The sequence below is a fragment of the Poecilia reticulata genome, chromosome 12 (genome assembly GCF_904066995.2).
Source record: "Poecilia reticulata chromosome 12, P_reticulata-male-v2, whole genome shotgun sequence".
Classification (NCBI taxonomy): domain Eukaryota; kingdom Metazoa; phylum Chordata; class Actinopteri; order Cyprinodontiformes; family Poeciliidae; genus Poecilia; species Poecilia reticulata.
In genome coordinates this window covers 32,676,722-32,700,484 of record NC_088841.1, presented here as the reverse complement: position 1 = coordinate 32,700,484, position 23,763 = coordinate 32,676,722, and the positions used below count along the sequence as shown (strand labels likewise).

Sequence of the window (23,763 nt, the reverse complement as noted above, 5' to 3'; positions counted from 1 at the left end):
CTTTTTTTTGTTTTGTTTTTTTGTTGTTAATGGAACCGAAACGCACAGAATTGCACAACACCTTGTTGAAACAATAATTACTGAGATTATTAATTTTAACATGTTTCGTTGACTTTTTATAGTTATTCTTTTTTAATGAAGCTACAAACGTTTAGGATCTTAGTGAATATTTTTGATAAGCCTATCAGAAGAGGAAGTGCTGGCCTCAGCGTCCTGGCGGCGTTCAGTTTGTCACCTGCCGAGATCGACTCAAAACCTTTCCGCGATCGACCGGTCGATCGCGATTGATGTATTGAGCACCCCTGATGTAAGGCATAAAACATATGCCTTACATGTTTTAAGTGTTCCCTTTCTGCCACTCCTGGATTGAATCTGGATTTTTAACAATGTTCTGCACTTATTGGTGGCTGCAGACAGTCATGCAATCATCTAACTCAGCTGTTCTGGAACAGAGGCACATCTAAGCACATCATAATAAAAAAATTAAAAACAGGTGATTACTATCAGAAGAATTTAAAGCCCACCTGACACTTCCTTGTCCAGCACATGCTCTCCCAGACCAAACAATCTTTTGGTCTGGGACCAAAAGATTGGTCTTGGACCTCTCTTTATTTTTTAAAAATTCATATCCCACAAAATCTCACAGGATTTCATACTTAGGCCTAGAGTGGTGGGTAGTGGTTGGCCCAAAATAATCAAGATTACTATTGACACAAAACAATGCAGTTATTTTTCAATAAACAGATTTAAGATCAAAGTAATATTGCCAAATGTTGAGAAAAATTATTATTTTGAGTGTTTAACACAGTTTAAACCTTTTTAGAACGAATTTCTTAAGTTTGAACAGGTTTGTGTTAGTGATTTAAAACCCGAAGAACTATAGGATTCTGCAAGAGAATTTCGGCTCAGACCCCTGGGGTCTTATCATTAAAGACAGGAGGTCATAAATTAACATATGCAGGAAGGTGGAGGACAGCATCACTTGAATTACTGTGAGAAAGGGAACTTTGGTCGGTTCACGTAACCAGGATGAGAAGTCTTCCAAACTAACATCTGACATGGTGCAAAAAACTGAATATAACATAAAATGTTTTAAATCACTAACATTTAATTTGTAAGACATTTTCTTAGTTATTAATAACATGTTTTGACTGAAAATTCTATTATCTTGTTTTAGAATTAATTTAGTTAATGATGAATGTATTTGAAATTGTATTATTTCTGACTATATTAGAATCACATGAAAATGTTTTGTTTAGTATTAGAAAATACTTAGGTTTATGGTGAATGAATGTCTTAATTCTTATTTGTTTCTAATTCCTAATTAGAAACAGGAATTGTACTTCATTATTTTCTGTTTATTATCTATTGCTTTTGGTTTGATATCAGAACTAAACTTTGGAGATGCTGAGTGCAGAATAACAAATTGGGTTTTTGGAGAACTTTTCATTGAATTAAAATACAGTATTAAAGGTTTGTTCCTGGCAGAGCAGAAGAGAAACCAGAATTTCACAGCTACCTGTGAGGTTCCTGCATCTGTTTCTCTTTGCCCAGATGGCTGTAGAGCCACAGGAGGCCGGATAGTGTTAAGAAAATAAATTTAAAATAAGTTAGTTTTAGAATTTATTATGACTTGATTGAAATACCATAATTATAGTTTTAAAATTTATAACATATTCTGACCTATTGATATATTTTACTGTAGTTAAAGCAGATGGTTTGCCAAGATCTTCTGATCTGCTCTTTGTCTGTTGGGAAACAATCAGTAGGAAGTTCTAGCTTTTCACACTGATCTGTGAAAGCCATAAACCACCATGAATTCGGAGAGTCTGCTTCCACCTTATTTAACAAAAGGTGTTTGATCTTGCGACCAAACTGCGGGACTTTTTCTAAAATTTAAAAGGGTCAGAGATGTCTTCCAATTGGTCAAGTAGAGATACGCCTTATTTGAATACATTAAAGAGGTAAACACACCTACAGGTATAAAAGTTTGTGCACAAGGGAAACAATTCAGAAAAAAAGCTGATTTATTTTACTTCTGCACCAGCTCTTTCTCCAAGGACGTCCTTGATATTTCTTTGTCTTCTTGTCTCAGGTAACAATGTTTGTATCTGTCTTTCTTTAGTTTCCTGTACTATTTTATATTTTCTTCTGATTGGATTAAATCCTGTAATTCTGTGACGTCAACACGCATTGTTGTGTTTTTGTCCCCGCACGTGGCCACGCGAGAAAACCCGGGATCAAAAGGAAGTATCAGAGCCAGAGTTTTGCTAAATTTACCAGTGATATAAAAATTCTTCCTTAACACAAACTTACCATAAAACTGCTCAGAGTAGAATTCAATTCAGAAGTCGGTTGCAAACAAGCCAGCAGCAAAGTGGCTGTGTTTTTGGGCCATCCCACTCATAAGTGGTAGGGGTGGACCGCTCCACTCCTTGTAGTAAGTTGGAGATGTTTTCATGTCAACATATCACACACAGAGAGTCGATGAGAATCTTTATGATCAAGTAAGAACATGCACAGAAAGGAATTACCACCCCCTATCCTTTACAGTGCTTAATTAAAAACGTGATAACCCCCACTCAGTAATAAAATGCTCTGATGCAGAGCTTCAATGAGGAGGGGAAGGTGTGCGGCAAAACAGCTGACAGCTGTTCAACATTGATCAGACTTTGGCATTTCATTAATTAGATTTCAACCACAAAACAACATTGATTCAATGACAGTTTCAACACCTAGAATTGGATGGTTGTATGCTGGTTTATCCACCATTATTTGTCGATCTCAACCAAAAATCAACCATTCTGACTATAATTCAATGTTGAATTACCATCATGTGCGATCTGGGTGGCTATTATGAGGAGTAAAAAAAAATCTGTAAATATGTCTATTGCTTGCGACAGACCGACAGACCAAGTTCTGATTGTAACAGACAATATTAAGATTTTCTCAATGTTATTCTTTAAAGCACCATCATTTTACAGTCAAACGGTTTTAAGATGGGAGTGTTTTAATGTAATTTAGGAATTTATGAAAATTAGAGTTGAGATTGAAAAAAAATCTAATTGAAATTTAAACAGGAACAGAACAGGGTGAACAGCAAATAAATAAAATGCAAAACACTAAAAACATGAAGTGTAACCGCAATAAATATACAAGAGGAACATTTAACATTTTAATCCAAGATGTATTTAAGAGATAACTGGAACATAAAATGTCCAGTGATTGAGAAAAACTGCAGTAAGGTTAAAGAAATCTGAGTGATGAATGAATGGAAAAACATCAAGCGAAACACATTATACCGAGATTCATTGTGAATTTTTGACTGGAATAATCCTGGAATAATCATGAACATCCTGGATCCATGAAAACATGTTTCTGAACGAAACAAACATGGAGATACTGAACTATCATAAGCAGTGAGAGTTTTTTAGGAGGAAACTCTTTAAACTCTTTAGACTCAACTCAGCACAGAAACACTGAGGAACCAGGACTGAACCAGAACCCAAATCCAGAAATCAGAGGTTCAGTGAATGTGGTTTTGAAGGTGTGGAGGAGGATCAGTGAGTCAGAGGAGACTCTGTAGAAGGACAGAATGCCAGCAGGACAGTCCAGATACACTGATACTCTGTGAGAGTCAGAGGATGAGGAGAGACGAGTTGATGTGTTATTGTGACAGACAGAGAAACCATCATCAGAGCAGCTCAGCCTCCAGGAATGATCATTCCATCCAAACCTAGAGTCTTTACTGTTTTTCTTCCTGATTCTTCTGTAACTCACTGATATATCAACTCTTCCTCTCCACTCGACCTCCCAGTAACAGCGACCAGTCAGACCAGTTCTACACAGCAGCTGAGGAGGATCAAATCTGTCTGGATGTTCAGGATATGACTGAAGCTCCTCCACGTGTGTCACCCTCCTGTTGTCTTCAGACAGTTTGAGGTTTCTGTTCACTGTGTTTGTGTCGATGGTGAGTTGACAGAAATCTAATGGAGAGAACAAACACAATCCAGCTGCAGTTATTGATCATTTATTGATCTTTGATGATGATCCTGAATGAGTGATGTGAGTTTGAAGATGGTTGAATGTGAGCTGCTTTGTTGTCATGAATCAGATTGAAAACACACTTACACTTCCTCACACCTGGTGTCAAGAATCGGCCTCCAGCAGGCTCCACCCTGAAAGGAGGAGGGGGGTCAGACCATCAGTCTCTTTCAGCAGCAAACATGGACATTACTTGTCTCTCAGACACACATTGTCCTCCACTGAGACAGGAACAGTCCAACATCTGGACTGCAAACTGCAGTGGATGTAGGAAGGACAGTTGGTGCTGCTGCAGCACAACTCATTTCTCCAAACACAGGAAAAGCTCCAACAGAGAGGAGAAAGGAAATCCCTCAGTAACAACCTGAAGAAACTCACTGAAGCCTGAAAGGACATCAGGAAACTAAGGGAACATTTCTGGAAGCTCAACCTGATTTAATAATCAGCATTAAAATCCAATCAATCTAAACTCTGATCAACACCTGGATACCTGCTCCATCCACACTCCCACACACAGATGAAGGAATGAAACACTAAACAGCCCTGCTGCTGAAAATCTTCTCTGGCTTCACTGTAATATCCAGAAATACAAACATTAAAAAGGAGTAGCTACCACTGGGGAGCAAAAATTAAAATGATGTGTGTGTATACATCTATGTATAGATGTATCTATCTAGTTGATAGATCAATGCATATATACACAGATAGATATATAGATAGATGTCTCGTTAATGGAATATTGGGTTATTTTTTTAAACGACTGGAAAATTTTAAGCCCCTCCGTCATCTGACAGGTTACAATTACCACCCTTGACTGGAGCACATGGGCAGACATGATAGACTTTACGCAAAAATTTAATTGCAGAGGAAACTAAAATCATCACTAAAAAATCATTTCTGAATATTATCTCATGGACTCTGAACTAAATGCGTCTTTCTAACCGGGAGCTGACAATGTTATGGACTGGACACTTTGGAGCATCTGGTTAGAAAGCTTATTGCAGTGTTTTTCAACCATTTTTGAGCCAAGGTACATTGTTTTAATTGAAAAAATCTCGAGGCACACCACCAACCAAAAATGGAAACAAAGATACTCTGTAGTCGCCTATATTACATATATAGTCATTCTTCTCAAAGTGTCTTGAATAGGAATTAAACACAAAAAATTATTTTTTATCACATTTTACATTTCTTATTTCAAATTGCACTTAACATGTCCACTACAAAAATACACCTGAACAGTACCACAACACTGTGGTGTTAAATTTAAAGAAGTTGAAAAAACCTTCAAAGTGTTTTACAAACTAATCCACAAGCAGGAATACAGAAAATAATTCTTATTCTGAAGAAGCAATAATATTTGGGAAAGATTTTACTTCATATTCACTGTTACAATATGAAGAGTTGCATGTACAAAATGTCAATATCTGTATATTTTACCCACCTAGTGTGAAACCTGTGCATGTTTGGATGAAAACAGCTGATTTCCTGGCAGAAATTGAAGAAAGACGAAGCTCTTCCTCAACAGCTCTCAGTTTCTCTGTGGTTTTAGTTTTTATAGTAGCCAGACTAGAGAAGCTCAATTTCACACAGATATGTTGTGGGAAATGGACTCATGTTCTTTCCAACTACTGCTGAGCTTCACTGTCTTTTCCATCACTGCCATCACAGTCTTGCTAGATGCAATGCTCTCACCGCTACCTGTAACATTCATGCATCACTAATTCTCTTAATGTAAAATGCCCTGTACCTACTGCCATCTAGTGATAAGAAAATTACATGATTACGCTGCTAGTCAGCAGACACTCAAGGATGGTATTTTTTGCAGATAATTCATTTTCAAAAAATCTTTTAAGACCAATTACCATATTTTCCAGACTATAGACTGCACCATACTATAAGCCACTGGTATCTCTGCTGCTCTCGGTTTTCCATAAGTACCCAGCAGAGGGTTGCGTCCTTATAAATCTGCTGGATATATTAAGGACGAAGTCCTCCGTCTCCAAAGCCGAACCATGGTTTCGTTCACACCGAGCTTAAGTGCAGCAGCTCTATTTCCCTGCTGTAGTGCCAGATCGACAGCCTTCAACTTAAAAGCTGCATCATATGAGTTTGAAAACATTTCTCTGTCGTGCCTGCTGCTAGCATGTGCTTGTTCTAAATTAAAATTAGCGTGTTCTTTGATTTACAATTTTGACTTCCAATGATTCACTTCCTGCTAAAGAGCCCCCTGGTGGTTGAAGAAAAAATTCACAGAAAAGCCACACCGGGCTAGAAACCGCATGGTTCAACGCTTTGAAAAAAGTAATGGCTTATAGTCCCGAAAATATGGTACAGTAGGTGAGATTGGATAATTTCCACAGCACACCTGACGATCACTCACGGCACACTAATGTGCCGCGGCACAGTAGTTGAAAAACACTGCTTTGATTGAAATGGCGCATCCAGACTCCAATACAGAACAGAAAACTAAAGAGACGTTGTTACCGAGCGGACAACGAATAAAACTCTAGCACAGTGGTTCTTTACCTGGGTTCAATCGAACCCCAGGGGTTTGGCGGAGCCTCTGCCACGGAGGTAAAGACACACTTGTGTAAAGTCGTGATGATGCCCCGCTTTGCCATCACTTGCTGCAGAGGATCACATTACATTGCTTAGCCAATCAGAGCTGCGGAGGAGTACTGATTGAAGGAGCTCCACTCTCAGCAGGGATTTGAACGTGTGTCTTTAATTACTTCAGCAAACTCACCGTTTTTACCAAATTCTGTAGCTTTCAGTGTACTCCTAAATCTGCTCCATAGCTGCATCTTTACGGGGTTGCTACTGCCTGTAGTGGCGCGGAGGTGGCAACAGAATTAATATAATTACATTACTAAATCAGAATACCGCAAAGTCTTTATTATTTATTATTAATTGTTCATTCTCTTAGGAATGTAGAGCTAATTAAATTATCTAAACAAGACCTTAAAATGATTCCAGTTTCGATGGCCAACCTGTTGAAACTGTGGCAAATTCTAAATACGTTGGGTCGTTCCTGGACAATCAGCTCAACTTTGCTGAAAACACTGACTATATTTTGAAGAACTGTTCTCAGAGACTCTACCTTTTAAGAAGACTTAGTGATCTACTTCAAGATCACTAAGTCATCCAAGTCACCCATATGTCTTAAATTTTGAAAAAGAAAATCATTTTATTTATCACGAAAGAAGGGAACAGCATATGAATCTGATGGGTTTGGTACCTCAAAAAAGGTTAAGAACCACTGCTCTAGCGCAACAACCACTGCTCCAAACTACAAACATTGTGGGCCTCCCCTCTTCGTTTTTTTTTTTTTTGGCAGAGGATCAGTAAATAACTTATTGGTGTTTCATCATCACCACCAGGTATTATATTTTGCTTTAGTCTTTGAGTAGCACACCAGCACAACTCAAAGGCGATGTGGTCCAACAAGAAGAACAGTATCTGCTTGTTTTTTGAGTATTAGCATAATGGAGGCTGGTATCGTGCCTGATATCAATCTATTCATATATATATCATCAGATGGACTTATATAAATTTTATACATTTTCTTTTCATATGTTTATTATTGTTTTCCTTGTTTAGATATTAGGTTGGCTTAGAATGATTCCAAATAATGTATAGGAATGATTTGGTGCTGTTACATGTCAGACAAACTGAACTCTGATAGAAAACAGTTTAAACAGATTTTCTCTCCAACCTCTTGGTTCCACATGGATCTATATTTGGCCCCCTGCTGTTCTGACTACCATGTCTTTGTGGTTCCAGTAGATGGGTTGGTTTCTCAGTTCAACCAGCACCATGGGAAAGATTCTTACTGATGTTTACAAAGTTACAAAGTCAAAGTTACCAGGAATAATTTGAGTTATATAGCTTGTCATAAGAGACAAAATGAGGTTAAAATTGTATCAATTAATTTATAAATGCCATAAATTTAAGCTAAATATTTATCTTCAAACTAAACATTTCCCATCAGACTGACTAAAGACGTTTCTCCTCTTCCTCCTCTATCAGACCTTCTCTGCTCCTGCAGCAGGTTCCTCCATACCTGAGAGCTTCCAGTCTCCAGTCTGGATCCTTCAGTCCAGCCGACAGCAGCTTCACTCCTGAGTCTCCTGGATGATTGTAGCTCAGGTCCAACTCTTTCAGATGGGAGGGGTTAAAGGTCAGAGCTGATGTCAGAGAAGCACAGCCTTCCTCTGAGACCAAACAGCCTGATAAGCTGCAGACACACAATTCATCACATGATGAGAAGATGAGAACATTGAGGTAGGGCCCAAGGTCTGAACTGGACATTTTTCTGAGACAAAACTACTCAAGGAACTTTAGCTTAACCTGTTAATAAGATGCAGTAATAATAAAAGTTTTTCAATAATTTTTAAATGAGAATGACAATGTTGGGGTAGAGCCTAAGATCTGAATGACTGACTGCACAGAGTTACCTGAGAGTCTCCAGGTTGCAGTTTGGACTCTTCAGTCCAGCAGAGAGAAGCTTCACTCCTGAATCCTGCAGGTTGTTGTCACTCAGGTCCAGTTCTCTCAGCCTGGAGGACTGGGAGCTGAGAACTGAGGACAGAGCTTCACAGCTTCTCTCTGAGAGGTTACAGACACTCAGTCTGAGGAGACAGGGAGGAAAATCTGTTTTTAAACAATTTATCCAAATTTCAGATCTTCTGGGAAAGCCTGAGTCTTGAGTCTTTTTTTATACGTCTTTCTGTTGCCTTTTGTTGATATAGTTTATTCTATAGTTGGGCCTCTTGTCCAGAAGAACTGAACTACAGGCAGCAAGAAAACCTGCTAGGTAAGGGAACTATAAAATGCAACAATAAACTGAATGAATCCAGTGTCAAACCTGATAATCAAGGCTGGGCTGAAGAACAGTATCAGACTTAGTTTGAGGATCAGCATCAGAGCTGGTTTGAGGGAAAACACCAACTTGAATCAAAGCAGAGAGAATCACAGATTTCATCTTTATAATTTTCAACTCTTTGGATACAGGGATGGAAAACTGAGCAGCAATTGAAAAAGCTGTTCTTTCATGCAACAGTCAAATTGGTCAGTAGTAGGATTGTCCCAAATGTTTTCCAAACAAAACTCCATTTGAGAAAAAGAAATAAGTATGACACAACTAATGGAGAAAACAAAACACTCAGACACAAAACCAAAACTTTTCACTGGTCAAATGTTAATGATGGAGACATTTTCCTTAGTGTTTAAATGACGGAGTTCCAAAAACGCCCCAACCTGACACTAAAGGTGCCTCTCAAAATGGTGGTGCCAAACAAACTTTAAGAGACCGTCTCAAGCAAAACTGTGATCACTAATATTACAACATTGAGTGATTCTCCTAGTATGTTGGTGAACTTAATAATTTTTATCTGGATTTTAATGTGGTGGGTTGGATTCTTGATTTTTTTAACATCCAGAACACAGAAGGTTAGTGAATGGATGAATGTCCAGAGAGATGTCCCTGTCTACCAGGTCCCCTCAAGGATGTGTCGTTTCCCCTCTCCTTTACATTTTGTACACAGATGACTGTCACAGCCGGCATGATAATAGGTTAATATTAAAATTTGCAGATGACTTGGTGATAGTTAGCCTTCTACATGATGATGAACTTGCCCATGTAACTGTGCTAGATGACTTTGTTGACTGGTGTGATGAAGCTTTTCTTTCATTAAATGTACAGAAAACAAAGGACATGTGTATTGATTTTAGACAGAAGCCCCATAACACAAATCAAACGGTAATTAAAGGTCAGACAGTGGAGACAATAGGAAACTACAAATATCTTCGGATTATTTTGGACAGTAAATTCAAATTTACCTGCCATTCAGTCAATCTACAAAAAAAGGGCCAGCAAAGATTATTTTGTCTAAGGAAGCTCGCATAGTTTCAAGTTGATAAGTCATTGATAAAACTATTTTATAGATCATATATTGAATCTGTGTTGACTTTTTCTATCCTCTGCTGGTTTGGAAATCTGAGTATTGGATCAAGAAATGGCCTCAGCAGAGTAATATATACTAGCAATGAGATCTTAGGACTTGATCAAAGCTCACTTACAGAACTGTGTAAAAAAACAAATCATTAGAAAAACTAAAGCCATTATTGCTGATACATCTCATTCTCTACATGCTGAGCTCCAGTTTCTGCCTTCTGGGTTCAGGCTCAAACTTCCTAGTATAAAACTAACAGGTACAAGCTCTTGCTTTGTTCCCGCAGCAATGTCTCTGTTTAATGCAGGACGAGGAGGGGGACTCACACTTGGTTTACTGTCTGCAACACCTGTCAATCAATAATGACATACACTGATGCACTCTTCCCATTACGTATTGATTTGCATTTCATGTTCTTCTGGTAGGTTTCATTGTTTTTTATTTTATTCTTATTTTTATTTTTTAATCTTCGTCTTTTTATTCTTGCTCTAAAACAAATTTCCCATGTGGGATACAAATAAAGTTGAATTTAATTTAATTGAATTGAAGGTTAAACAGTTTTTTTTCTTTCAAAGTCAAAAATAACAGAAATAACTTCAGATGTTTAGCCTGTTATGAGACAAAATGAGGTTACAGTTAATTTATAAATGCCATAAATTTAAGCTAAATATTTATCTTCAAACTAAACATTTCCCATCAGACTGACTAAAGACGTTTCTCCTCTTCCTCCTCTATCAGACCTTCTCTGCTCCTGCAGCAGGTTCCTCCATACCTGAGAGCTTCCAGTCTCCAGTCTGGATCCTTCAGTCCAGCTGACAGCAGCTTCACTCCTGAGTCTCCTGGATGATTGTAGCTCAGGTCCAACTCTTTCAGATGGGAGGGGTTAAAGGTCAGAGCTGAGGCCAGAGAAGCACAGCCTTCCTCTGAGACCAAACAGCCTGATAAGCTGCAGACACACAATTCATCACATGATGAGAAGATGAGAACATTGAGGTAGGGCCCAAGGTCTGAACTGGTCATTTTCCTGCGACAAAACTACTCAAGGAACTTTAGCTTAACCTGTTAATAAGATGCAGTAGTATTAAAAGTTTTTCAATAATTTTTAAATGATAATGACAATGTTGGGGTAGAGCCTAAGATCTGAATGACTGACTGCACAGAGTTACCTGAGAGTCTCCAGGTTGCAGTTTGGACTCTTCAGTCCAGCAGAGAGAAGCTTCACTCCTGAATCCTGCAGGTTGTTGTCACTCAGTTCCAGTTCTCTCAGCCTGGAGGACTGGGAGCTGAGAACTGAGGACAGAGCTTCACAGCTTCTCTCTGAGAGGTTACAGACACTCAGTCTGAGGAGACAGGGAGGAAAATCTGTTTTTAAACAATTTATCCAAATTTCGGATCTTCTGGGAAAGCCTGAGTCTTGAGTCTTTTTTTACACGTCTTTCTGTTGCCCTTTGTTGATATAGTTTATTCTATAATTGGACCTCTTGTCCAGAAGAACTGAACTACAGGCAGCAAGAAAACCTGCTAGGTAAGGGAACTATAAAATGCAACAATAAACAATAAACAGATTTCATCTTTATAATTTTCAACTCTTTGGATACACGGATGGAAAACTGAGCAGCAATTGAAAAAGCTGTTCTTTCATGCAACAGTCAGATTGGTCAGTAGTAGGGTTGTCCCAAATGTTTTCCAAACAAAACTCCATTTGAGAAAAAAAGGCAACTAATGGAGAAAACAAAACACTCAGACACAAAACCAAAACTTTTCACTGGTCAAATGTTAATGAAGGGGGAATTTTCCTTAGTGTTTAAATGACCGAGTTCCAAAATCGCCCCAACCTGACACTAAAGGTGCCTCTCAAAATGGTGGTGCCAAACAAACTTTAAGAGACCGTCTCAAGCAAAACTGTGATCACTAATATTACAACATTGAGTGATTCTCCTAGTATGTTATTAATCAGTTTTGTGGAATAGAATTTGCTCCCAAAATGTTAAAGTCCTTCTGTCATCACACAAGACACAACATATGAAGTCCAGACCAGATTAAATTTTTAACAAAGAAGTTTTATTCAACCCAAATCTGGTCACAAAGTGGTGCTTGGGAGTCTTAATAAAATAAATACAAAGTGGGAGAATCAGAGACCAGGCAGCAGATGGCTGATGGATTCGGGCCGCTGTGGAGACTCACACTGATTCTAATCTAATGTTTAGAAGAGTTATTTCTAGTAGTTTTCAACTAACTTATTATTCTTTCTATTGCTGTATTAAAATTCAAATATGATTTATTGATCCAAAGGGAAATTAAATGTTAGATGATGATGGCTGTTGGCAGGAAAGATCACTTGTAGCCTCTATTACAATGAATTTGAAGAAGCTTCTGACTTATATTAGTTGTGTTCTAGATCAGTTCCCCTTTTTTTTCTCTGGATGTAGATGATCTTTTCTAGATGTTGCTCATCCTCCTCACTGAAACATTTCCACTTATTCTAAAATATACATTTACTCCCAGCCATATATATTCAATGATAACAGTATCAGCTTCACAATGTCATTAATCTGCATATTTTAACTTCCTGTCCATCAACCAATCAGGTTCTTCAATTTCCTCAGTAGACCAATCAGTGGAAGCCCCGCCCAGCCCATGACGCTCCTGGTTTGTAAAGACAGAGAGACAAACTGAACTCTGATAGGAAACAGTTTAAACTAATTTTCTTTCCAACCTCTTGGTTCCACATGGATCTATATTTGGCCCCCTGCTGCTCTGACTACCATGTCATTGTGGTTCCAGTAGATGGGTTGGTTTCTCAGGTTCATTCAGCACCATGGGAAAGATTCCTACAGTTTAAATGGGCTGTTGTTTGCAAAGTTACAAAGTCAAAAATAACAGAAATAACTTGAGTTGTTTAGCCTGTTATGAGAGAAAATCAGGGATCAGAATATCAACTCATATTTTTACCATGTTATTCCTTCATTTATAAATCTCTTGGCTCCAATCTAAATATTTAACTAGCAAACTAAATGTTTCCCATCAGACTGACTAAAGACGTTTCTCCTCTTCCTCCTCTATCAGACCTTCTCTGCTCCTGCAGCAAGTTCCTCCATACCTGAGAGCTTCCAGTCTCCAGCCTGGATCCTTCAGTCCAGCCGACAGCAGCTTCACTCCCGAGTCTCCTGCATGATTGTAGCTCAGGTCCAACTCTTTCAGATGGGAGGGGTTAAAGGTCAGAGCTGATGTCAGAGAAGCACAGCCTTCCTCTGAGACCAAACAGCCTGATAAGCTGCAGACACACAATTCATCACATGATGAGAAGATGAGGACGTTGACGTAGAGCCCAAGGTCTGAGCTGGTCATTTTCACAAGAGGAAAACATTCAACAAACTGGTGCTTAAGCTATTAATATGAAATATTAATAAAACTATATTTCCTTTTGTAGGTAATGAAAATCAACATTTCCCACATGATGGTTGAGAAAGTCTGACAACTGCTGGTTGGAAAGATCTGCAATAATGCTCCTTTGTTCAACTAGGATGCAGCAATCTGTCAAGTACACAGAGTTACACTATCAGTGGAAGCCTGACCTCCACTTTTCTTAATAACTCTCTTTTTGGTTCTTCCAGCCTGGAGTAAATGAAAATTAGCCATTATTATTTGTTGAGATTTAGCAGGACAACCAGGTCACAGTCAGACATTATTATTATATCAAATAATAATGACATCATCTATGAAAACAGGTAAACGACAGAAATATGGTTTCACCAGGATTTGTCACATTTTACCTGAGAGTTTCCAGGTTGCAGTTTGGACTCTTCAGTCCAGCAGAGAGAAACTTCACTCCTGAATCCTGCAGGTTGTTGTTACTTAGGTCCAGTTCTCTGAGACTGGAGGACTGGGAGCTGAGAACTGAGGACAGAACTTCACAGCTTCTCTCTGAGAGGTTACAGCCACTCAGTCTGAGGGAGGAAACCAAACAGGGAGGAAAATATTAAATAATTCTTCAAAATGTATGTTTTTTTGTTCTAGTCAACAATACTCTTTTTGCACAGGTTAAAAAAATGTCAAATTTTCCACATCTTTCTGTTTTATATATTGTGAACTGGTTTATTCTATAGTTGGACCTCCAGCCTTAAAAGACTGCAATACAGCAACCAGCAAAGAGGCTGGCAAGGGAAACATTAATCTCTATAATTATCTGCATTAATCCAGTTTGGCTTCAACAGAAAAAAAATTTCTGCTGCTTGAACATGTAGCTTTATGAATAGTCACCTATGAGAGCCGGTCTCTCATTTACTCATCATCTGCTAGCGGCTAACATTGAGGAGACAATGCACCAGAAAACAAATTGATAAAGCATAACTCAATATTTACCTCATCACTAACAAATTTCTTTAAAAAAATAAATGCAGTAACAATGTGTGTCCTTACAGAGCTTTGTTGGAGGCTTTAACCACTGGCAGCAGCCTCAGAAGAGCCTCCTCTGAAGCAGAGTATTTCTTCAGGTCAAACACATCCAGATCTTTTCCTGATGACACTAAGATGAAACCCAGAGCTGACCACTGAGCAGGAGACAGTTTATCTGTGGAGAGACTTCCTGAACTCAGAGACTGTTGGATCTCCTCCACTAGAGAACGATCATTCAGTTCATTCAGACAGTGGAACAGATTGATGCTTTTCTCTGCAGACACATTCTCACTGATCTTCTTCTTGATGTACTGAACTGTTTCCTGATTGGTCTGTGAGCTACTTCCTGTCTGTGTCAGCAGACCTTGTAGGAGTCTCTGATTGGTCTGCAGTGAAAGTCCCAGGAGGAAACGGAGGAACAAGTCCAGGTGTCCATTTGGACTCTGTAAGGCCTGGTCAACAGCTCTCTGATGGAGAGACTTTAGTTTAGGTTTAAATAATGAAAACTTCTTAGATGTTTGTGTTTCTTCCATCAGGTTGACTCCAGAGTTGATGAAGGTCAGATGAACATGAAGAGCAGCCAGAAACTCCTGAACACTCAGATGGACGAAGCAGAACACCTTGTCCTGGTACAGCCCTCTCTCCTCTCTAAAGATCTGTGTGAACACTCCTGAGTACACTGAGGCTGCTCTGATATCGATGCCACACTCTGTCAGGTCTGATTCATAAAAGATCAGGTTTCCTTTCTGCAGCTGATCAAAAGCCAGTTTCCCCAGAGACTCGATCATCTTCCTGCTCTCTAGACTCCAGTGTGGATCTGTTTCAGCTCCTCCATCATACTTGACCTTCTTCACTTTGGTCTGAACCACCAGGAAGTGGATGTACATGTCTGTCAGGGTTCTGGGCAGCTCTCCTCCCTCTCTGGTCTCCAACACATCCTCCAGAACTGTAGCAGTGATCCAGCAGAAGACTGGGATGTGGCACATGATGTGGAGGCTTCGTGATGTCTTCATGTGGGAGATGATCCTGCTGGCTTGCTGCTCATCTCTGAATCTCTTCCTGAAGTACTCCTCCTTCTGGGGGTCATTGAACCCTCTGACCTCTGTCATCATGCCAACACACTGAGGAGGGATCTGATTGGCTGCTGCAGGTCGTGTGGTTATCCAGAGGAGAGCAGAGGGAAGCAGTTTCCCCCTGATGAGGTTTGTCAGCAGAACATCCACTGAGCTGGACTCTGTAGCATCAGTCAGGATCTCCTTGTTGTGGAAGTCCAGGGGAAATCGACTCTCATCCAGGCCATCAAAGATGAACAGAACCTGGAAGTGTTCAAAGCTGCTGATTTCTTTGGTTTCAGTAAAGAAGTGATGAACAAGTTCCACCAAGCTGAATTTCTCCTTCAGCACATTCAGCTCTCTGAAGGTGAATGGAAATATGAAGTGAATGTTCTGGTGGGCTTTGTCTTCAGCCCAGTCCAGAGTGAACTTCTGTGTTAAGACTGTTTTCCCAATGCCAGCCACTCCCTTTGTCATCACTGTTCTGATTGGTTGATCTCTTCCAGGTGTGACTTTAAAGATGTCTTCTTGTCTGATTGTTGTTTCTGGTCTGTGTGGTTTCCTGGATGCTGTTTCAATCTGTCTGACCTCATGTTCATCATTGACCTCTCCAGTCCCTCCCTCTGTGATGTGGAGCTCTGTGTAGATCTGGTTCAGAAGGGTTGGACTTCCTGCTTTAGCAATCCCCTCAAACACAGACTGGAACCTTTTCTTCAGACCAGATTTAAGTTGATGTTGACAAACTGCAGTAAGATGTTCTAATTTAACACAGAAGTAAAATCAGTAATAAAATAAAATTTTCTGAATATAATTGGAATAAATGTGATTCCATCTCTTCAGTACGGTGGTCCTGAGGTGCAAAGCACTACAAAATTAAGAGGCACAATTACAAATTACGAAATCACTCCAACATTAACCAAATCGCTACATTAACGAAATCACTACAACATTAATGAAAGCACTACAACATTAACAAAACCACTACATTAATGAAATCACTACAACATTAATGAAACCACTACAACATTAACAAAACCACTACAACATTAACAAAACGGAAGAGGTACATCCCAGTGAGAAACCTAAGACATTGCTGATTGGACTACAGCTCGTTTTACTTTTGAACCGGAAGTTTTTCTGTTATTAATCTTACCTTTTAGTATATCCTTAAGATAATGAGTATCCGTGAATTTTGCAGTCAGGTTTCCCTGGGCAAAATCATAGCAGAAGTAAAGATACACCTCTTCAAGTTACGGCAGCCATTGTCTGACATCTCTGTGAAAAGGGTCTCCAGAAAATCTTCCGGTTCAAAAGTAAAACGAGCTGTAGTCCTATCAGCGATTTCTTAGGTCTCCCACTGGGACATACCTCTTCCATTTTGTTAATGTTGTAGTGTTTTCGTTAATGTTGTAGTGATTTTGTTAATGTTGTAGTGCTTTCGTAATTTGTAATTGTGCTTTGTTAATGTTGTAGTGTTTTGCAACTCAGGGCCACCGTACGTCAGACATCAGTAAATGTGTAATTTATCCATCAGGTTAAATCTTTGTAGAAATCCTCTTACTGCTCTGCAGACGGTCAGCCAGCTCCTCCTGCTTCATCCTCCTCAGGAAGTTCAGTGTGATGTTCATCACTGCCTCTCTGTTTCTCATCTGCGCTTCATCATCACCTCTCAACACTTCATCATCCTCTCTCTGACTCTCCAAGCATTCTGGGTAATCTGGATTCAGAACCTTCTGGATCTTCTTCAGCTCGTTCTTCACAAAAGTGACAATGTTTTTCTCCAGCAGCTGGAATAGAATAATAAATGAAGGAAACATCAGACTGAAATCTGGGAGCAAAACACCAGATGGATGTTGGACAGACTGACAGTCCTCTGGTCTACAAAGTGCAGCATGGAGACGACTGTGAACAGAACCATGGAAAAGTAGTTGTTCATGTACAGACCATAAATATGGAGTCCAGCTGTGTTTGATGCTGCTGGGCAGACGGACCACTGGGAACCTCTGAGCTCTGCTGGTCCACTCTGTGGAGGAACCAGGAACAATCAGGAAGGCAGGAAATATTCATCCAGCAGGATTCACAGAGGAAATCACTGAGAATTTTATATTCAACATCCTTATGTCAGAAAAGCAGCATTACATGAAGACAATACAACAAAGTTAGAAAGGGGAAGATGAACTACAAGGATGAAGACCAGTAACACCAGAATCACCAGCAGACATTTTAAAAAGCTGGTGCTGAATATGGACTTCAAACTGTCCACACTATCAGCAGATCTGATGCTTTTGGAGACAGAGTCCCAGAGCTTGGGGACAGTGGAAGTGAAGGCTCTGTCCACACAGGTCAATTGAAATCATGTGTGTTGAAGCAGGAAAATACCAAAAACATGCAGGGCAGTGTGCCTTGAGGACCAGGGTTGGCAAATACTGAACTAGAACGATGTGGTGAAGCTCTGGGTAAGAACTGTTGATCTTAATGGGCCTGTTTTGTGCTTTAAAGTTATTTCATTTAATATTTTATTTCATGAAGATCTTTCAGATTCATCTAGCCAATGCAGTTGAACTTTATGAGGACAATGAAGTTCAACTGTTAACATGTTCCAATAAGAAATGCGTAACTTATTGGAACATGTTACCATGATGTAATGCATAGGAAAATAAAATAACCTGATATTCAGTCTAATGTTACCATGACAACAGAACCCAACATAACTTGGTATCCTCACATGGCCACAATGACAGATAAACAGATCAGTTACAGCAGTTAGAAACAGCTCACTTCTCTGATGCTGGAGATCCAGTAGATTTAAAGTCAATGGGATAACCAATTGAACCATCACTCTTAAAGGACACACAGCTGGGTTCTGGTTCTGGTCTGAGTCTCTGATGGATCCTGATAGAAACATAATGATTAAAACTTAATTTGCTCCCCTCGGTTAGAAACAGAGGTGATCAGGTAGAAACAGCTCACCTCTCTGATGGTGGAGATCCAGGAGATTTAAAGTTAATGAAGTCATCCTTTGACATGCTGCTCTTAAAGGACACACAGCTGGGTTCTGGTTCTGGTTTGAGTCTCTGATGGATCCTGACAGAAACATGATGATTAAAATTTAATTTGCTCCCCTCGGTTAGAAACAGAGGTGATCAGGTAGAAACAGCTCACCTCTCTGATGGTGGAGATCCAGGAGATTTAAAGTTAATGAAGTCATCCTTTGACATGCTGCTCTTAAAGGACACACAGCTGGGTTCTGGTTCTGGTTTGAGTCTCTGATGGATCCTGACAGAAACATGATGATTACAACTGAATCTGTTCAGTCTGGATGAAGCAGCAAAGAGGAGCAGCAGCAGCTTCATCACCACGTCTGTTTTGGCCTGATATAGTGAACGCTGTGTGAAAAGGGCTGTGGACAGTTAGAGATGGTGACCTCACCTCTGACCTTTGCTCTGGCTCTCATCTTCCCCACACAGAGTGGTTTTAGAGGGAGGGACTCCCTCCTCTCTGTCCTCACACTGATCCATGCTGTTGAATTCACATCAGCTCACACACACTTTCTAGCTTCACCTGCAGAGGAAACACACATCATTCATCTGCACATCAACTCTGATCATCCTTTACATCATTAGTGCTGGAAAAAGATCAGCTACTCCTCTCTGATTGGATCTTCTTCTCTGCTTCATATCAGTGTCAGACAGCAGATCTGACTGCATTTACCAGCCATTTTCCATCCATCTAGTGGACTATCAGTCCACTAGATGGAGACATGGAGCAACAAATTTATAAAGTTTCTATGAGGAAATGAGTCCAGAGAAAAGAACAGCTGGTTTCTTTCTTCTGCAGTAACTGATCAGACTATAAATACAAACAAAAACTAGAAAATTCCTGCAGAAATTTTACGGGGCATGCCAAAGTGTGCCCGTCGGCTTTGACCCAGCGTTATGATGCTAAAAATTTGCATTAATGCTGCTATGTAGTCAAAAACCTGTGGAGAGGCAGAAGCATGTTGACCAAGCTGTACTTGTACCATTCATTATGTTAAAATTAATGCATAAACTAAAATTAGCCAATATGCTAATGCTAGCCTAAATGCTGGCAGTAGCATGTGGAGCAACAGGACCATGTTGTTTTAATGTTACTTGCTCCATTCAGTATACTAAAGATGTCTAATTAATGAGAAAATTAGCTAATAGCTAACTTTAAGTAAAAGGCTAGTTGCTGCGCAATGAGAAAAAAAACATTAAAAATGGCTGATATTATTGCACCGCCTATGGCGGTTCACTAACCTGAGGGGAATACGCAGACTTTTATTTTGACATTTTCAGTAAGCTTCAGAATTGGTGATGTAACACATCACCAATTCAATGTGTTACAGTAGTTTGTTTAAACCAGTCACATGAAGCCCAAAAGTGCAATTACCTGATGTGAAAAATGTCAAGACTTTTATTTTGAAATTTTCAGTAAGCTTCATTATTGTTACACATTGGAAATTTCGCTAGTTTTTCGCTTTTTACGTCGCCGTCGTAACTCCGATCCCCAATAAAAATAATAGCTCCAATGCCGGGATCAAGCCGCAAGTTTTGATACCATTTTTGTGGGTGGGCACGCAGCGGTATGAGCCGCATTAACAGTAACGGAAAAAAAATAATAACTATAGACATTCTATTGGGTGTAGAACAACAGGTGTCAGCCTGTTGTTCTACAATGCAGTCACTGGAAGGCAGTGACTGACTTGCAGTCACTGCCTTCCATGCATTGCTATGGCATGCCCTTAATTAAACATAACAATTAAACAAACTAAACTGTAGTTCTTAATATCACCACATTACTGCAGCTGAAACCACACATTGTTATAATATAGATTATTAATATATCTCCTATATAACCATTGATCATCATGTCAGTGAGGTGAGCAGAGTGAGGACAGTCTCTGGTTAAACCAGGATCAGCTGAGCAGGTTCTGCTGATCCAGGTTGAAACCCTGATTTCATTTCAATCATCAACCTGAATCTAAAGTCAGATCAGCAGCAGAGAGGTGGCAGCTTGTTCCAGACTCATTATTTACACATGATGCAGCTGTTTTCCAGCTGTTCTCCACAGCTGGAGGGAGGGAGGGGGATGTTTGGAGGAGAGAACCTGAACATTCAGCCTCCAGGTTTTACAGCTGGATTCTGACCTCAGCAGCTGGAACAACGACACAGATGAAACCAGAGACTCCTGGAAAATGGATGTTTGGATCTGATCAGGTCTGCAGATTCACTGACTGGGATTTATTCAGAAAATGTCTCAGAGCTGAGAAGAGCTGAGCTTCTTCAGACTGAATGCTGGGAAATCTTCACTCCTCACATTCAGTGATGTTCAGGTTCTAAAAATTGGTTGGCATTCATCTATTCATCATCCCAGTTTTCCTGCCATGCAGATTAATCTCCACTAATCTGATGCTTGGAGACCAAAATGTCACAAACTGGATTAAGAGAGTTGAGATGTTGAAATCTGTCACATTTAGAAAAGAAGCTTCATGATGCCATGATTTGTTCATCTGAAAAACTTTTAAAATATATTTACTCTTTATAACAAATCAAACTGATCAGACAAGCATCAGTTTAATTTATTGATTATGTTATTGGCAAATTAATACAAAGTAAACATAAGTTTACTTGTACGTCCGTACAAATGTGACGGACGTTGCATCCTTGGATGACTGAGGGTAATGTATAAGATGATCTTCCCTCAACGTGTGATGCTGTGGTATGAGAAAGACAAGACACACACTTTGAGCTTCCTTCACATTCAACCGGAAGATTTATTCTTCTGTGTTAGACACACTTCATATACAACAGACTTCAGATATTGCATACTTCAGGTAGAGAACCATTAACTTCATTACATCAGAAATGACTGTAATATACCTTTAAACCAAACAATCATTCTTTAAACATGCTCCATTTAGCATTATGAATTCTATCAATTTACAAAATTAATTCACAAATAGCTTTTATTTCTCTAAACCATACTTGTTTAGTTGTTCAATACTCATTGTTCAAGTTCAATCAACTTGAACAACAAGTATTATAGTTCATTATTTATTTCTACAAATGGATTATCTGCTCCATCAAAGATTAACTATTTAATAATCTGACTGAATCAAACCAATTTAAACAATCTTTTATTTTGAAAGGAAGGACGTTAATGGTGGAAACTAGCGTTCGGTACCAGGAAATAAAATCATGAATCAGTTCGGAGAAGAAAACAGAGAAACATCAGCTGTTAATCATGTTGTTTGATTCCAGTTCATCAATAATCTCATGATCCTGTAGATTCACCTTCAAACTGCAGAGATATTAAAGTTTGAGCCGAAATCAGAAGTGAAACTGTTCGACAAACATCAGAGATTAGAAACAATCAGGAAAAAGTTAAAGTGATTAAAAAATTGTAAAAAATAATCTAATCAAACTTACAGTTTGTTCAAACGATCCAAAGAGTCAAACACGAGCATTTAAACAGCGACGGAGACCCAACAACCGGACTGGAGACGCAGCTGAACAGGTGAGTACAAATGTGACGGACGTTGTGTAACTGCTGACGTCACTGCTCACATGGTTTGTAGTTTTTTCCTTCAGAGCAACAGAACCAGGAAGTATTAGCTCTGAGGTGAGTTCAGAGGCAGGTTGATAAAATCTCATGAGGAAGGAGAGAAGTTCTGATGAAATTGAGGGTGTACTTACTTTTGATCATGACTGTAGTGACGATTGATTATAACAAAAAATAAATGTGTTAAATGTTTATTAGAATTTAAAGTTTATTGATCTTGCTTTATTATGCCATTATTATTAGAACAGCAGCCAATCAAAATACTGGAAGAGCCAAGCTTTAGACTGCAGAGTTTAGCTCAGATTTTTCTATTTAAATGTTAATAAACGTTCTGGTTCAAACAGCGTCCTCTGTTGGCAGCCTGGAGTAACAGCAGACGTTGTGGAGATCATGATGAACCTGGAAACATGGAGGAGTTTTCTTCTTCAGCAATGACTGAATAAACTCTGGAATCTCTTGAGGATCTGCCTGTTCTGGTTGGTGATGAGAGCAGAACCAGAACCATTTTGTTCATTTTGATCACTATCAAACTCCTGTTTTCTGTTTATCTCTTTCCTGTAGTTGTACATTTTGTTGCACTGATGTGAAAATAATGTATTTCCACGTTTTCTATTTTAAAGCTTGAAGGAAACTTCTGGTGACCAGAGCAACGTGACATCATGGCGTCTGCAGAGCCTGGAGAGTAACGATCACTATAGAGAGCCACATGGGATTTTATTCTTTAAAATAAAATGAAAAGAGACTTTGATCTGTTTCTGTAAACCAGCTCATCCCAATAACTGACTGTCACTGTGGACAGTTTGCTTTGGCTGGCAGATCCATTTTGCTGATAATGAGAAACTGAAGGAGGTGATTATGAAACCAAACTGTTTTTATTCTGGATGAATAAACGGTTCATCTCCACTAAACTCCACCGATTCTGACTGACTGAACTTTAAAAAACACACAGGCCCTTTATTAGCTGTTGAACTGCACAATTAATACAAAATGAAGCAAGATCTTTAACAGGAAAAATATTTTTAATTGGATAGGTGCAATCCTACATCAGAAACATTGTTAAACCTATAAATATAAATGGTGGCTTGATGTTTCTTTTTTCTTCTCCAAACTAAAGGTTTGTTGAACCTGTCAAAGTCCTAAATGATGCACATTTACTTCGGACCTCAGCCTGCTCAACTTGATAAACCATCCATGTTTTTCCAATAACAGAAACCAGCAGGATATTATTCTAAGTGTGGCTCCTTTAAATGAGGAGCAGCTGACGTTCACCAGGTGTTTCTACCTTTTCAGTGCCAGATGGTGTGGAACCGTTGAAGGGTTTTAGAGAAACGATCTGCTGCGTCCAGACAGTAAGTATGACTGAAATCAGTCTAGATAAATATTTTTAGATTAGTCTGTTTAGTGCATTTGAAGATGAAAACTTTAATTTCAGATTAATAAAATATACAGTTAAGATTCACAATGTTTCAGAAATCTGTTCCAGATGTGTAAAGGTCCATAAATCTCTCTGTTTCCTTTGTATCTGCTTGATGACACTGAAGAAAAGTTTCCACAAACTTAGAAAACGATGACTTCATCATTTAGGATTTACCAAATTGTTTAAACATACAGAAAACTTAGTTTATCTAAAGTGACTCTAAAAAACTTAGATGTAACATTATGATATTTAGCAACTTTATTATTCCTGACCTAAAACTGGAAGATAAATGAATTAATGTGACTGTGAGAAT

General features: G+C 39.0%; 1 protein-coding gene and 1 long non-coding RNA gene across 5 annotated transcripts; one reads left to right on the top strand and one right to left on the bottom strand.

The window, feature by feature from the left end:
• Positions 1 to 3,123: 3,123 nt before the first annotated feature.
• Positions 3,124 to 22,023, bottom strand: LOC103474041 (uncharacterized). 4 transcript variants are annotated; one of them, XM_081613501.1, is made up of 16 exons: positions 21,901 to 22,023; positions 18,878 to 19,009; positions 18,611 to 18,724; positions 18,419 to 18,532; positions 18,227 to 18,340; positions 17,393 to 17,471; positions 17,010 to 17,235; positions 14,421 to 16,206; positions 13,775 to 13,948; positions 13,102 to 13,275; positions 11,168 to 11,341; positions 10,774 to 10,947; positions 8,505 to 8,678; positions 8,111 to 8,284; positions 4,132 to 4,178; positions 3,124 to 3,986 (listed from the first exon to the last, which is right to left on the bottom strand). In XM_081613501.1, exons 2-16 carry the CDS (start codon positions 18,964 to 18,966, stop codon positions 3,466 to 3,468), a joined length of 4,134 nt encoding a protein of 1,377 aa, XP_081469627.1. In that variant the 5' UTR covers positions 18,967 to 19,009; positions 21,901 to 22,023; the 3' UTR covers positions 3,124 to 3,465. The 4 variants fall into 4 exon arrangements, with proteins under 4 accessions (XP_081469627.1, XP_081469628.1, XP_081469629.1 ...); XM_081613502.1 differs by having other exon boundaries at positions 14,421 to 16,191; XM_081613503.1 differs by lacking the exon at positions 18,227 to 18,340.
• Positions 21,851 to 23,454, top strand: LOC145554131 (uncharacterized). The gene is made up of 3 exons (XR_014090170.1): positions 21,851 to 21,988; positions 22,378 to 22,509; positions 22,654 to 23,454. It is a non-coding gene; the product is annotated as an uncharacterized LOC145554131 (long non-coding RNA).
• The last annotated feature ends 309 nt before the right edge of the window (positions 23,455 to 23,763 follow it).

Excerpts from the sequence above, each read along its gene's own strand:
- LOC103474041 (XM_081613501.1), bottom strand. The coding sequence starts at position 18,966 with ATGGATCAGTGTGAGGACAGAGAGGAGGGAGTCCCTCCCTCTAAAACC. Across the intron at positions 17,236-17,392 it reads AGCTGGACTCCATATTTATG|CTGCTGGAGAAAAACATTGT; the intron begins GTCTGTACATGA and ends ATTCTATTCCAG. Across the intron at positions 10,948-11,167 it reads TGCAACCTGGAGACTCTCAG|CTTATCAGGCTGTTTGGTCT; the intron begins GTAACTCTGTGC and ends GTGTGTCTGCAG.